General features: G+C 58.7%; 1 protein-coding gene across 1 annotated transcript; it reads right to left on the bottom strand.

The window, feature by feature from the left end:
• Window positions 1-34: 34 nt before the first annotated feature.
• On the bottom strand, window positions 35-7,759 carry COMP (cartilage oligomeric matrix protein). The gene is made up of 19 exons (XM_025989849.2): window positions 7,565-7,759; window positions 7,241-7,326; window positions 6,824-6,875; window positions 6,207-6,376; window positions 5,396-5,533; window positions 5,039-5,113; window positions 4,786-4,944; window positions 4,574-4,678; window positions 4,379-4,486; window positions 3,994-4,153; window positions 3,284-3,402; window positions 3,016-3,068; window positions 2,735-2,916; window positions 2,394-2,572; window positions 2,240-2,288; window positions 1,699-1,895; window positions 896-1,068; window positions 314-453; window positions 35-225 (listed from the first exon to the last, which is right to left on the bottom strand). The coding sequence occupies exons 1-19, from the start codon at window positions 7,641-7,643 to the stop codon at window positions 179-181; spliced, it is 2,271 nt and encodes a 756-aa protein (XP_025845634.1). The 5' UTR covers window positions 7,644-7,759; the 3' UTR covers window positions 35-178.
• Window positions 7,760-15,814: the final 8,055 nt, after the last annotated feature.

The raw sequence follows: 15,814 nt of genomic DNA, 5'->3' as shown, positions 1-15,814 counted from the left end.
CAATCTCTCTGCAGTAGAGACCACAGCCAGCCACTCCACCACACACACTTTATTTTGTCCTTTCTGAGCCCCTCTAGGGCAGCTACCTCTTGGAGCCAGGTGCCAAGTTCCCTGCTTGTCGCAGTGAGGGTAGCCACGATGGTGGCCATCTTCCAGCAATGGGTCCCCACCCCCATCCCTAGGCCTGCAGAAGCCTCTGAGTCTCGTAGTCCTCTGGTATGGTGTCTGGGGAGAAAGGGCAAGCAGGTGAGTTGGGGTGAGTCTGGGTGGGATGAACTCCCCACCCTCCTTGGCAGATGCTCACTCCCCTCACCATTGCACCGGTAGCGCAGATTGGCCCAGATGATGTTCTCTTGGGAGAAGCAAAAGACCCCCAGGCGGCCACCCCGCATGGTTGTGTCCAGGACCACGTTGCTGTCGGCCACCAGCTCAGGACCCTCGTAGAAACGCACTCTATGAAGAGGATAGGACAGTGAGGCAGGGCCCTGGGCTAAGCTCTCCCCTCTGAGACTTTGGCGTCTGTCCTGGAAGATGGGTTCCCCCCCTCCTATCTGGGAGTGGGGGCCATGTCCCCCCCACCGCCTGGACCACACTCAGGGCAGGTAGGGCTTCTGACCTGTGTGAGAGGATGGACACAGCAGGTGCTAACCAGAGTGCCCGGACTTTCTGGCAGTGCAGAGTGGGGACTGAGAAACAGGGAGCCTACCTTCTATGTGAGGACCTGCTGTGTCCTGGGTCCCAGGAGGAGTGTCATGTCCCAGAGCCAAACATAGTTCATTCTAATTGCCCACATCATTTCCATTTTACAGATAAGGGGACTGAGGCCCCCTGAATCTCTAGGAGCCAGGACAGAGCAAGGGACTCCTGGTCCATTGGCAAGGGATGAGATCCCGACCTGATGTAGCCCACTTGGGGCCGATGCTGCAGGAACCAGCGGTAGGATGTCTTGTCCTTCCAACCCACATTGCGGGGGTCCTTCCACAGCAGCCGCACCTGTGATGCTGTGTCCCCTGTGTGCCAGAGTGCATTCCGCAGCTGCTCCCCGGGGCCTGTGGAGGACTTCACAGCCTACCAAGCCCAGGGACAGAGGAACAGGGTCAGAGACTGCATAGGCTACTGGAGCCCCAGAACCCTGCATTGTGGGACAGGTGGGGAGCTGTACGTCTTGGCAGTGGGGGGTGGGTGGTTAGGGTGCCTGGATGGGAAACCTGCAAGGAAGCCTTCTTAGGGGTCATGTGGAGATTTGCAGGTGGGATATTGGGGGCAGGGATGGTCCGGGATCTCATTAGAGTATTTGGGAGTCCATGGACAGGTTTGGGGTCTGAGAGGATTTGGAGGGGGTCTGCAAGAGGATTTAGAGACCTCTAGAAAGTTTTGGGTGTCCATGGGATAAGAGGATTGGGGAGTTTGCTGCAGCGTTTCAGTGACATACTAGGGCCCACAGATCCTGCAGTACAATTTGGAACCTGAAGGAAAGTTTAGTGTTCCATAAGAAGGTTTTGGGGCCCAAAGGAAGATTGGGGGCCTGGGAGGAGTGTTTGAGGGCCTGTGGGAATCCAAAGGGGGGTGGTTGGGAGGACTTTGAGGTCTGTAGCTTGATGCTGGGGACAGGGCTGTAAAGGTTTTGGGAGTCCGTGGAAGGATTTGGGGCTTTCTAGAGAGCACAAAGACCGAGAGGTCAGGTAGGGCCACAGACACCTTGAGCTGAATGCCAGGTTCAGCTACCGCCCTGAAGGGATTCGCCTGCCAGTATGTCTGCTCCATCTGTTTCCACATAACCACGTAGAAGCTGGAGCTGTCCTGGTAGCCAAAAATGAAGCCAGCATAGTCATCATCTGTGACTGTGTTCACGTGGAACGTGCCTTCGAAGTCCACGCCGTTGAAGGCCGTGTAACCTGGGGGAAGGAGGGTACCAGTGGGGTTCCAGGACGCTATCCCTACCCCCACCGGGGCCCTGGTGTGTCCAACCCCGCCCCCGTGGCTTCGGAGTCCAGCTTGCGGCCTAGCCCCAGATCCCCACGCACAGACCCGCCCCATCCCCACCGCCGAAGGCATGACCACGCCCCTGAGTCGGCCGACAGCCTCGACAGCCTCCAGAGCCACGGTCCTTCAGAGTCCAGAACAGTCCAGCCGCTGACCCCAGACCCAAGCTGGCTCTGCGGTTCCTGCGTTCAGACCCGCCGCTGGCCACGCCCCCTATCTGGTTGGCTGCACCGCCTAGCCCCTCTCGTTGTCTCACCCACAGCCAGGCCGGGGTCGCTGTTCATGGTCTGCACGATCTCCATACCCTGACAGGAAAAAGGGCTTCAGGAGGGCCACGTGGGCCCTCGGTTCCCCCGCCCCCAGCTTCAGACGCGTTCCCACCACCTTCTGCCTTGGGCCCTGGCCCCAACCTGGTTGAGCACCACCCAGTTGGGATCAATCTGCGCATCGCCCTCGGGGTCCAGTACGACAGTCTGGAAGGCCCGGAAGTCGGTGAGGGTGACCTCGGCATTCTCCGGACACACATCGATCTTGTCCACCACCTTATCCGCGTCGAAGTCGCCCTGGCACGCATCGCCCACACCGTCCCCTGAGAGACATAGGCGGTGGGGTCAGCGCCAACATCGCTCAAGGCCTAGTCATGCCCACACCTGCTGTCGGTCCCGCCCACACCACGTCCCAGCCCCGCCCATAACTGCCAAGGTTGCCACACCAGCCTCAATCCCACCACAGGCCCCATCCCCTGCCTTACGGTCTACATCTTCCTGGTTTGGGTTGGGCACAAGGCGACAGTTGTCCCGACTGTCGGGGACTCCGTCATTGTCATCGTCGTCATCGCAGGCGTCACCCTGGCCATCGTGGTCTGAGTCCTGCTGGGCACTATTCGGTACTGTAGGGCAGTTGTCCCGTGAGTCCTGGTGCCCATCCCCATCCCTAGAATTGGTGAGTGGGACACAGAGTGAGATTTCCCAGAGTGCTGGGTCGGAGCCTCCCACCCTCGGTCCCCACTCCCACCCCACATGGCCTCCTTACTGGTCTTGGTCGCTGTCACAAGCGTCTCCCACAAAGTCGTGGTCTACATCCCTCTGGGGAGGGTGGATGCAGGAGTCCGAAATCAGGGCAGGGAAATTCACAAGCCTCCCACCCACACCCAGTTCCAGAGCCAAGGTCATCCTGACCCCCATGGGACACCCCCACCATGCTTAGACTGGATTTCAGTCTTCTTAACTAGACTAGAGTCTAGACTAGTCTAGAGTTCACCTCAGGGATCTAACCCAGCTGGTGTGTAGCCCGCTCTCACCTGGTCTGCGTTGCTTTTCTGGGGACAGTTGTCACAGGCATCTCCTACACCGTCACCATCACTGTCCTTCTGGTCTGAGTTGGGTACCCTTGGGCAGTTGTCCACCGTATTTCGGATCCCTGCAAGAAGTAGGGGGACAGCAAGGATTCCAAGATGGGGGAGGGGCAAGGCTGACTTCAGCAAGGCAGCTGCAAACCTGGGGCTAGCCTGGGACAGAGTCCCACGCCTCTCCTGGCTCCCAGTAGCTACAAAGTTAAATCAAGTTCTCCTTTACCGGCCCAAGCTTCAGAGACGTAATGAATGGACGATGGGTGAGGGGACTGGCTGTCATCTCACAAGCAAAGCTCAGGGGGACCCTCCGCTGGCACTGTGAATGCACCACCCTACATGTCTGCCCCAGGTATAAAATGGGCACCTTCCTGGCCTTAAACTCCAGATTCACGTCTGTTCTCCTACTTACTACTCCCTGCAGCATCTGACACAGGGCCCACGTTCCCCCCCCCCCCCCTCCAAATGTTCCTGCCTTTTACCTTCTGCGCCCTGTCCCAGCTTGCGTTTTTCTGCCCGCCAGAACACAGTCTATGGTCGTCCCCAGAGCCCAGGGGGAGCTCGCCCACTGCGGCTTCCAAAATTAGGCGAGCTCCGCCCTCAGGCAAGCCCCACCCCTCCGTGCCGGTTCCCTCTCTTCTCCCCCCTGCTTCAGCGCTCACGGTCGCCGTCGATGTCGTCGTCGCAGGCGTCGCCTTTGCCGTCCTGATCTGTGTCCTTCTGGTCGTCGTTCTTCTGGGACCGGCAGTTGTCGCAAGCATCACCCCACTTGTCGCCGTCCGCATTGCGTTGGTCTGGGTTCCGCACCAGCTTACAGTTGTCCTGGGGGACAGGGCCGGTTAAGGGGGCGGCGGGGGCGGGGGGGGGGGGAACCAGGCCCGGAGGGGCAAATGTCACTCCCTAGACCAGCCCATCTCCGAGGCCCCGCCTCCTCCGCAGAGCCGCCCTCATCCTTCCCGGACCCCCGAGTCCACATCCTCTGAGGCCACTTCCCTCACCCAAGCCACATCCCACCCAGCCTTGCCTAGGATCCGACGTAGGCCCCACCTGCTCGTTGAGGACCCCGTCCCCATCAGCATCCGGGTCGCAGGCGTCTCCGATGCCGTCGCGATCCACGTCCTCTTGCCCTGAGTTGGGCACCGTCACACAGTTGTCCTAGGGACGGGCACAGCGGGCGTGAGGGGCGTGGCCAGCGAGCCCCGCCCATCGCCGTCCCGTGCCCGCCCTTCAGACCCCGCCCACCTTGCGGCACTGGCGTTCTGAGCAGCGGAGCTTCTCGTCGGGGAAGCCGTCCAAATCCGTGTCGCGGCCGCAGAGGAGCCCGTTGCCTGCCCAGCCAACGGCGCACTGCGGGTGGGGAAGCGAGTTGGCGCCCCGGCGTGATCGCCACCCATCCCAGCCCACCTCACCCCCCCATACCCAGGCCACGCCCCTCCCTGCTCGCCCGCACTCACCACGCACGATCGCGAGCCGTCGCGTTCCAGGATGCAGTCGGCCTTCTCGTGGCACGGGCTGGGCGTGCCGTCGGGGCAGAAGCGCTGCGAGCGCCGCTGGCAGCCAGACGCCTGGTCGCCCACGAAGCCGGGCTGGCAAGGGCCGCACTGGAAGGAGCCCTGGGCCGGGGCCGTGGGCAGTGAGCTTGGGCTGCCTGCCGCTTCGCACCCACCCCCAGTGTCTCCATCCTTCCCCACTCCTCCCGGGCCTTACCCGGGTGTTGACGCACACGGAGTTGGGGACGCAGTTATGCTGCCCGGTCTCACACTCGTTAATGTCCGTGCAAACCTGGATGGCAGGGGGCGCAGAGGTCACTGCTCACACGCACAAACCCCCAGACCTCCCACCGGGTTCACGTCCCCTCTGTATCCTACCTCTCCCCTACATTCCTCCTCCAACCTCAGCCATCCTAATGAGGACCCTTACTCTGTCCATCCCCCAGGCCGCGGTCCCCACCCCTTCCCGCTGGAGCGAGGTAGGAAATTGGCCGCAAGGCTGGAGGACCAGTTTATTGAACAAAATGAGCCCCCCCCCATTCCCTCCTGGCGCCCACCCCTCCATGGCCCTCACCTGCTTGTTGGCCTTGGCGAAGGCCAGCCCCACGCCCTCGTGGGCGGGGCCGCTGTACCCCGGCGGGCAAGCCTCGCAGCGGAAGCCGGGTTTGGTGTTGATGCAGCGGACGCGGGGGAAGCAGGGATGGGCGTTGCACTGGGGGAGGAAGGGCCACGGGGAGTCAGAGGATCCGGGAGGTGGGCCCCCTCGAGAGCGGCGCCTCAGGATTTTGGGGGCTTGAGCTTAGAAAATTCAGGCCATTAGCCAGCACTTGGGGGGGTGCTGCCTTGTGGGGCAGAGGCCACCATCCCAGGGGTGAGACACGACTTTGCCTTGATCCGGCCAGGGGAGCGACCTGGCGGAGAGGGGGGCGAGCTGGGAGTGGCGCGGGCTGGTTGTTCAAGGGCGGGGTGAGGAGTTGCGAGGGCGGGCGTCCCCAGCAGAGGGAGGAAGTGGTCGTCGGGGCGTGCGTGCCCGGCGGTGGAAGGGTCTTACGGGCGGGGGCCTCGTGGTGGTAGAAGGGTCGCTGGGGCTTGTGAGCCCCGGAGGTGAGGAGGGTCTTTGGGCAGGGCCACTCCAGGCGGTAGGAGAGTGGTCGGGGCGGGCGTCACTGGCTACGGAAGGGGTTGGCGGGACCGGCGTCCCTGGTGGTGAGGGAAGTGGTCGGGGTGGGTGCCCCCCGCCGGTAAGGTGGTCTGGACGTACGCCCCCAGAGATGAAGGGGTCCTCCGGGTGAGTGCCCTCATCGGGGGAGGAGATTGTTGGGAAGGTGGGTAGTCGTGGGGGCAGGCGTTAGGGGGATCGTCGGGGTGGAGGGGGGCGAGCGCACCTCGTTGACGTCGACGCAGTGCGAGCCATTGCCGGTGAAGCCCGCGGGGCAGGGGCCACAGCGCGCGCCGCTTGCGGTCTGAGTGCAGACCACGCCGGGGTAGCAGAAGCCGGGCGCGCACTGGGATAGGGGCCGCACGCTCAGCCCCGGGGTGCGCGCGGGCTGCATCCCTGCGGGGAGTGCAGGAGGGCTGCTCAGGGCCCCGCCCCGGGGGCAGAGTCTACCCCGACCACGTCCCTTCCTGGGGCCGCCCCTGCGGGCGTGGCGAGATCCCGGGCTTTCAGCCCCCGCCCCGCCCCGCCCCGCGCTCCCGGCCGTCAGGTTTCCTCTGTATCTCCGTGCCCGTCCGTTTCCGGCTTCTCCCTCAGCGTCTCCGCATCTCCCTGCATCCCTCGCACGGCCTCTGCTTCTCCTCGCGTGTCCGCCGTCTCCCTTCCCATAGTCTCTGCCTCCCCTCCTTCGTCTCTCTCCATCCCTCATCCAATCTCTCCATCTCTGTCAGCCTCCTCTCCTCCTGTCTCTTCCTCCTCGTCTTTCCTCCGCTGTCTCTGTCTCTGTCTCCCCATCTCTTCTCGAGCTCCCGCCTGCCGCGGCTCTGCCGCCCCAGCTGCGCTCACCGCACGCGTCGCACTCCATCACTGTGTTTTTCAGAAACGTGATCTCCTTGACCTGCGGTGCAAGGGGACGGGGTGTAGTCGGCGCGGACCTATCCGTCTCTTCCTCCCTTGGGTCCCCCTCCCCTCCCTCAGACTCCTTCCAACACCCCCGTCCCCTCCCTCCCGACTCCCTATCCTCCCAGCCCCTCCCCTCCTTCCCTGGGACTTCCTTTTCTCCCTTACAGACCCCTGCCTTCTCTCGCCGAACCTTCTACTCCTGGAACTCCCCCTTCCCTCTTTTCTTTAACTTCCTCCCCGGATCTGGTACCCAGAACCCTCTCCCTCTCCACCGGGACCTCTTCCCATCCTCCTTCCCCCTCCTCTTCCAGGCCTCTCTCCGCGCCCCCGCACTCCCTGTCTCCCCACCCTGGCCCGCACCTGCTGCCGCAGCAGCTCCCGCACATCCTGCAGCGCCGCGTTGGTCTCCTGAAGTTCCCGAAGCATCTGCGGTCCTAGATCTGCACCTGCGCCGACAGGGGGCGCTGATGGGGCTTCGGGGTTTGGGGACCCCCAACCCCAGTGCTCACGGAGCCTCGGCGGGGACCCGGGACGCCCTCCGTTCCTCTGCCCTGCTGCCTGCTTTCTCCGTCCTGCACGTCCCGGCGAACAGTCCCGGGCCCCTAGGAGCCGCGACCCTAGGCCCCATGGGTCCTCCGGTGTGGTAGGGGATCGAGGCCACGCGTGGGGGAAGGGTCGGCTTACCTAGTGGTATCTGGCCCTGACCCGACACGCCCAGGGCGGCCAGGGTGAGCAGGAGAACGCAGGCGGCGGCAGGAACCATGGCGGCGGCGGGGAGCTGGACTGCAGCTCGCTCTCTGCTGCCCACGAGGCCCGCGGGGCCTATTTATCCGGGAGGGCGCAGCCGGCTCCGGGACGGCCCACCCGCGGCCCTGCCCAGCGCCCAGCCGCAAGGTAAACAGATGGCGCTGGCCTCTGCGTTCAAGGCCCCGCCCGGTGTTGCCGAACCTGGACATGAGGGGGGAAACTGAGTCACGGGGGAAACTGAATGTAGAGGTCGGTGGGGCGGGTTATCAGGTGTGATCACCCTCCAGCCCTCTTACAGCCGTATTTACTGCATGACTGCTGTATGCCAAGGATGGGACATAGCTGAGTGCGAGGCGATCCCCATGGCGGCTCCCCTCAACTCACATTTGGGGAAACAAAATCAAGAGAGGCTAAAAGGGCCTCCACCCCCCGCTCTGCTTAAGTCAGGCTGACTGGCCCTCCACTCCTTACTCAGCTGCTTCAAAATGGGGCGAATGATGTCCTTCTGTGCCTCAGTTTCCTCCCCTGCACAATGGCGGTAATAAGTACCATTGTTAATGGTTATCATTATTACAGGAAAATGGGGCTCAAGTGAGAGCAGAGACTCTCAGTTTCCCTGCCCAGGTCTAGAGAGCTGTAAGTGAATCTGGGAACAGATTTATGGTCTTCTCTCTCCCTGGTTCACTGGCTAGTGAGTGGGGGGTGGGGGCAGCCTGGCTGGGAGCCCAGTCAGTTTCCCAATCTGTGTAGTGGGCTGTGTGGAAGCCCATCCTCAGCAGGGGAGTGCACAAATGAAAGAGCTCCAGCTGGAGGAGATCTGTGGGGGGTGGCCAGGGCTTCTGTTAGTGGAGACTTCGCCATACCTTCCGAGCTCTGCTCCAGCTGCTGTGGGAACAGCTTGTAATAAAAATAAAAATTACTGCTAATCAGGAAAACCGTCCCTCCCAGCCCAGCCTTGCTCCTGAGCTACAAAACACCTCAACTTTCTGGAGTTAACCCTCTCCACCCCACCCTCCAAGTGCTTGAAGCCTCTATTGTACAGATCAGGAAACTAAGGCCCGGTAAGGGGAAGTGGCTAGCCTAAAGCCACTGCAAGGGGCATGAGTGAAGTCAGAGTAGGGTCATAGCCAGATCTGTTCTCTTGGGAGGCTGCAGAGAAGTCACTGAGGGTTTCCTGGAGGAGGTGGAAGGAAAGCCTGAAGGAAAGAAAGGACTCACATCAGCAGGGGAAAGGTGAGAATTCCAATTCCAGCAGAATTATGGCTTGGAGGTGGGGAAATTTCAGACACATTTATTTATCCCACAAATACGCATTGAGCACCTACTGTATATCATGTCGTAGGCTGGACTCCTGACATAGGATGAAGAAGCCAGACTGGACTCCTCCCTCCACAGGAGCCCAGGTGGGTGGGGAGGAGGCTGCATAATCATGCAAAGGGGCCAGAGCTGTGATGGGGATACACAGGCACCAGTGGGAGCTCCAGTGAAGGTGCCTGGCATAGCCTGGGGTTAGGGTGGGGAATCTGGGTAGGCTTCTCAGAGGAGGAGAGAACACTAAACTGTGACCAGGAAGCTGAGGAGGACATGGCCAGGCAAAAAGATGGTGATAGGCATTCCAGGTAGAGGTACAGAATACGCAAAGGCCCTGAGACAGAAATGAGCCTGGTTTGTTAGAAAGAATGATCTCAGGATGGAGAGATGTTGGGGCTCAGGAGATGTGGTACCAGTAGTGCGGAGCTCTGGCTGCCTTCTAGGGCAATAGGGAGCCACAGAGGGTGAGTGAGAAGGCTGGGAGCCTGGTGGGGAGGTTGGGTGGGAGAAGTCAGCCCCAACCTGGGCATTTCTAGTGAAGCCTGTGCCTTGAGAGTGCCCACCTTGCCTGCTGCCTGTGGCCGGGCCATGAGCTCACCTCCTGTTTTCCTTGGCATCCACCGTACGTGGGGGCCGTTCCCGGCTGGCACTGGAATTCTTGGGAAAACCACAACTCCAGCAGAGCCTGTGGGCTTGTGTGTACCTCATGCTGCTGAGACAAGGGCGCATGGAAGTCAGGCCCCTGCCACAGGCTGGGCACGAGGCTGGAACTTGGATGCACGTGCCCTTGTTCATGGCCAGGCCATGGGGGAGATGCAAGGAAGGGCATCCAAACAGGGGGAATGGCAAAGGCAGAGATCCTGAGGATGTCTCAGTTTGCAGAGCAGACAACAGAGGCCCAGACGAGCATTCTAGTTTCATGCTCCTGCCTCCTGGATCTCACCAACCCTGAAATCCTCTTTCCAGGCAGTGACTCCTCTCGTGCACACCACACCATTCTCACGTTACAGAATAACTTACTCTAGGTGTCTTTCCGGGTCTTTGCAGCTACTGTTCCCCATCACCCCAAATACCTTCTTCCATCCTTCAAGTCCAGGCTCTATTGCCTCTTCTTCCATGAAGCCCTCTGTGCTCTTCCTGGGCCAGGCTCAGGGGCTGGTGGCTCTCCGGGACCCCTAGCAGGATACTCCTGGCAGAGAAGGTTGGAATGGCCTGACTCCGGGAACTGGGATGGTCTATGTTTTGTTCTCTCACAGCCTGGGGATCCCTCAGTGCAGAGTGAGAAGAGGCTGCTGAGCTGTGAGGGTACCTCCTAGGATTAGCATATCACTTCTAATTCCTTGTCATTAACATAACATCATTACTGTTAATAGGAGTAATACCTGCCCCCACTGTACTTTAGGACAGACTTGGAGGCCACATGGTCTAGGTTCAAATGTTGGCTGGACACAGCCTTGCTGTGTGATTTAGGGCAAGTTGCTTGACCTCTCTGTGCCCCAGTTTCCTCACTTGTAAAATGGAGGTGATCATTGTTGAGACAACTGAATGAGCTAACCTGTGCCGGATGTCTGGCTCCAGTATTAGCCTTGCTATGCAATAGGGAACTTATACACTGTGTCACTTACAACTCAGATTGCCCTTATTCACATTTTCCTTAGAGAGGAGACGAGACAGCTCGAGGTCATACAGCAGGAATTAGAACTGGGGAAGGCGGGAGCTTGAAGGCCCTTACACTTCCCCCCACCATTGCCCTTGGCCCCGGAATCCAGACAAGAAATGCTGGCCCAGGCCCCTCATTAGCTGTGAAGATCCTGCTGCCCAGGACCTCCTGGCCTGAGCCTCTGGCTGGCGCCCCAGCCAGCTCCCCTTCCCATCACACCAGACCCGGTGGTTCCGGGACCCTGGCCAGGCTGGGGCAGAGGGGCTGGTGCTTGTGTGATGGGGCCCCCGGGCCCTTCCTGGCAGGGGTTTGCTGGGCCAGGAGACATGTGGGCGCCCCCAGCTTACCCAGCCGCCTCTCCTCGTGAATCCAGAGGGAAAGTATGTCGGGAAGGCAGCTGCCCTGCCCTGGGCGGGCCCAGCCACAGGCCCAGGGTCTGGGGAATTCATCAGGGCAGTGAGGGAGGCCACTTGGCCACGGCTGCATCCATAGCTGACAGCCTGACCCAGCCTGCCTCAGACGGCCCCACTGGACCCATCTCTCCAGAAGGATCAAGTAGTTGGGGGTGGGGGAGTGGGTGCCAGGGTGCCACCCGGCACTGGAGTCAGGCACACCTCCCTCTGACTTGCACTGGAAACTTTAAGAAGCCCTGCCTACACTCCCACTTTCCATCTGCCCCAACTCTGTCCCCATTCTGCCCCAGGTTCTCAGAAAGGTGCTGATAAAGAAAGGAGACAACAATAAATATAGTGGCTACAATTTTATTGAGCAAGTGCCAAGGGTTCAAAATCTTGCCATACCACTTCTATGGGTTTCACCTCCCTGCTCCCCCTTCCCCGGCCCCAGGAGGCAGGAGCTCACCATCATGGGGGCAGCAGGGCACAGTGACAAAGGTCTTGTTCTCTGGCTTGGGAGCTCTGGGTTGCATATCCCACCCAGCTCTGCTGTGGGGCCTGAGGCAGATTGCTTAACTTGTCTGTGCCTCAGTGTCTTCTTTTTTCTTTTATTTTTTGGAGGGAAGGCAGAGCCACTTTCAAAAGTGTATTATAATGTGGATTTTGAATTCTCAAGGTTAGTGAGTATCCTGAAGAGTCGCTGCAGGGGGGAAAGAACCTCACGAGGAACCAACTGGAATTGACCAATGTGCTGTTCAGTGGGCACTGATTTTGGAGAAAGAAGTTACAATTTTCCAGAGACAACTGTGGCAGGGCAAATGATCACCGTGCTCTTCTCTCCTCTCACGTTTAATGAGGGTTTTGTAGGTAATAGTAAAACAAGCCTGTGTCTGTATTACAGGGAGAGAGATAGCCTGTGCGGCTAACTACACGAGTTTTGTTCTTTTTCTCTTTCTCTGTTTAATGAAGTGAATAATAGAAATGACTAAAGTTTTGTGCACAGGAGCAATAAAAACCCCAGTGAAGTGGGGGCAAGAAGAGTCCCTGCATCTTGGGATCGTCATGAGAACTGAATACATTAGTTGATAAGAAGTGCGCTGAGGCAGTCACTAACGTCCCCATTCTACAGACGGGCAAACCGAGGCTCAGAGAGATAGGTTCGTTCTGTGGCCTCAGTTTGGGCATTGGATGCTCAGAGAGGGCAGTCACACACTCCCCTCCCCCATGAAGGCCATAGGGAGAGTGTCCCCCATCCAGGCTTCTGCAGCTGTTGGGAGGATGGGTGGGTGAGCAACAGCATGGGAACCAGAGCCCTGACCCCAATTCCTCATCCTCCTTCCTCCTACCCCTCTCTGGCCCCCACCCCAGCTCATTAACAGGAGGCCCTTGTTCAAGCCAGTGATGGATGGGGCAGGAGGCAGAGGGCGGGGTGTGTTTACCCACCGACTGCCTGGCAGGCAGATGCCCAGACCAGAGCATGGGCCAGTGGGGGAGGGAGGGTACTGGGCAAGGAGGAGCCCCAGCCCCAGTGTAGGAAAACTGGCACAATTGGGTGCCAAAGAAATGATTGTTGATCAGTGGGATGAGATGAAACAATTTCCCCACCATACAGACCCCTTGCCTCAAAGCCAACAGGGAAGAGGTGGTCTTGGCTTCTCAGCCCCAAGGTGGGTGGCCTCAAAGGTGGACAAGTGCATGCAGTGGCACGGAATGCTTGCTGTCCAGAAGTAGGAGCTGGCTGGGCCAGAGGAGACGCAGCCCAGGGGGTCAGGGAGACTACTGTGGGGGGATGTTGGTGCCAAGACCAGGGCAGGTGAATGGACTTTGGCTGATGAGCGCCTCAGGCAGAGGGCACAGCAAAGGCAAAAGCCCAGAGGCGGGAGGGGTCTGATGCATTGGAGATTCACCGAGGAGGCAGCTGTGGCTGGAGCAGAGGGGTGAGGGAGCAGTGGAGGGGGAGGAGGGCTGGATCACAGAGAGGGGTGCAGTGATGGGTGCCCTGTGCAGGAACAGAGCCATGAGCCATGTTTGGGCTCCTCGGGTGAGTCGGTGGGTGGATGGACGGATGGATGGATGGTTGGGTGGACAAATGGGAAGGATGATGAGTGGATGGGTGGTTGGATGAGTAGATGGATGGATGATTGGATGGGTAGGTGGATGATAGATGTTTGTATTGTTGGATGGGTTGCGGATGAGTGGGTAGATGGATGGATCATGAATAGATGGTTGGATAGATGCGTAAATGGTGGGTAGGTAGATAGATGGAATGGATGGGTGGGTGGATGGATGGACAGCCATGTGGTTGGACAGATGAATGAATGAGTGAGGGGATAGGTGGGTGAATAGGTGGATGGGTGGCTGGCTAGCTAGGCTGAACCCCCTGGGAGCTTCTCTGGCTATGTGGCAACCCCGTTCAGTGATTACTATAAGGAGTCCATGAAAGAATGAAATTGAAGTCCCTACCTGAGACAAAGGGAAGTGAACAATTAGGCCTCACTGCAGCCTCTCTGGCTGCCTCCCTGTACCTTTTACCTTTCAGCTTCTCCCATCTCAGGACCTTTGCACAGGCTGTGTCCTCTTCCTGGAGCACTCTTCCTCCTGCTTTTTACCCAGCCAACCCCTATTTAGCCTAACTTAAAGTTTACTCCCTCAGGCCAGACCAGGCTTTCTGACCTGTGTGTCCATATTCCTGCGCCACAAAGGGAGATAAAACCCTCCAGGAATGGCCAAACCACAGCAATGGTCAGGATAGTCTGAGAGGGAGCTATGGGACAATGACAAGTACATGGAACCCTCTGGAAAACGGGTGATGTCATTGTTGCTGTTGGTCCACATGGCGCTGGGGGGAGGGTGCCACTGGAACACTCACCCCATGAGACTTCCTGACTCTGTTTCCCACTGGTTTGAATGACTTACTCTTTTCTAGAGGCATGAACTTCCAAATAATCCAAGAGTCATGAGCCCACAGAACAAGGAGACACAGAACTAAGGAATGACAAAGTCATAGTGTCATGGGTCAGTGGGGACATGGGCCCACAGTATGCTAAAACCACAGGACTGTGGCATCCTAGAGCCGCAGGATCATGGTGTTACAAAGCCACAGACGCAGGGTGATGTGGCTGCCCGTCAGTGGAAGCTCAGAGCTGTAACGGTGGAAGCCACAGGACCCCAGGGAGGCTGAGGCACGGCACAGGGGCATCCCACATCTGAGGTGCCACAGGAGGGAGTCTCCGAGTTGACCCCAACAGAACCACTCTCTTGGCCATACTGTCGGCCGGCCGGCCAGGGAGGCTCCTGGAGGCCATGGGAGCTATGAGGTGCTCTCTTCCCCCATCTCTGGAGCAGCCACGGGAGCAAAGGACCACGCCATTTGCTGACACCCGGAGCCCGCCAACCGCCAAGCACTCAGTGAGTCCCTGTGCCAGGGCCAAGTGAGGCTGTCCAGGTGCCTGGAAACAGTGCCAGCCTCCGGCCAGGCGCGCCGGGACGCTGAGTGCTCAGCAGCAAGTGGAAAAAGAATCAACGAGTTACTTCTACATCCATATCCTTCTGGAAGCCAATAGCAACACGGCACAGAGGGGCGGCTAGAGCCTGGCCACATCCCCCTCTGGCCGGGGCAGTAAACTGGGTAGCTGTCCGCCCCCCTTGCTCCCCAGCACCCGTCGCTGGCCACACCAGTACTCCTAGTCCAGCTCGGATTCCACCAGACACATCCGCGTATTAATGAGCTCTCCTGAGACAGCAACTGTTCACCCAGCACCTGACCCCCAGAAAAACCTGTCTGTTTTGGAGAGGAGAAACTGAGGCCCAGAAGGGGAGACTGCTGGCCCAGGATCACGGAGGGCAAGAGCCAAGGCTTGAACCCCACCTTATCAGATGCTAAGCATGAGCTCATCAGCACCTGCCAGGCTGCCTCTCGGGGCCCCAGCCACCTTCCTCCTGAGGCCCCAACAGTTTGCTTCCAGAGGTGGCACAGCATGGAAGGCAGGAACATACCCTGGCAATTTCTTCCCTTTGCTGAGCTCAGGACATCTTGTTCACAGGCCTGTGATGGACAGTGAAATGTCATCCTAGTGAGTGCAAACTGGGAGCTGCTGTTGCTGGAATGGAGAGAGCTTGCCCCCCTCTCATCTTACAGATGGGACAGCAGTGGGCCAGGGAGTGAGGTTTAGACCTTCCTCAGACCCCCAGCACCTTTGGTGAGGATCTTCCCATCATGATGGGGACATGGGCAAGAACAAACATAGCTGACTTTCTGAAATGCCAAATTAGAAGGAGAGGAAGCCCATCTCTGGAGGGCTGCCTTCAGACATGGCTGGACCCAGAGCCCCAAATGAAACCTCCAGGCTCTGTGTCTCTGTCAGCTGTCTTCTTCCTTTAAAAAAAGAAGGGCAGCCCCGGTGGCACAGAGGTTTGGCGCTGCCTGCGGCCCAGGGCCTGATCCTGGAGACCCGGGGATGGAGTCCCACGTTGGGCTCCCTGCATGGAGCCTGCCTGTGTCTCTGCCTCTCTCTCTCTCTCTCTCTCTCTCTCTCTCTGGGTCTCTGTGAATAAATAAATAAATTCTTTAAAAATAAATAAAGAAAGAAAGAAAAAGAAGAACCAACAAATTTGTGGTAAAATATGCAGGACATAAAATTTATCATTTCAACAAATTTAAACTGTTCAATTTAGTGTTTTTATTGTGTTCGTGATGCCTTGCAATAATCTCTTCTATCTCAAAACATGTTCATCTCCTCCCAAAAGGAAACCTGGTCCCTATTAGCAGGCACTCTCTGTCCCCTCCCCCAGCCCCTGGCAGCCACTAATCTGTTTTCTGTC

Source organism: Vulpes vulpes, chromosome 9 (genome assembly GCF_048418805.1).
Source record: "Vulpes vulpes isolate BD-2025 chromosome 9, VulVul3, whole genome shotgun sequence".
NCBI classification, from domain to species: Eukaryota; Metazoa; Chordata; class Mammalia; order Carnivora; family Canidae; genus Vulpes; species Vulpes vulpes.
This window is presented reverse-complemented; position numbering and strand designations above follow the sequence as displayed.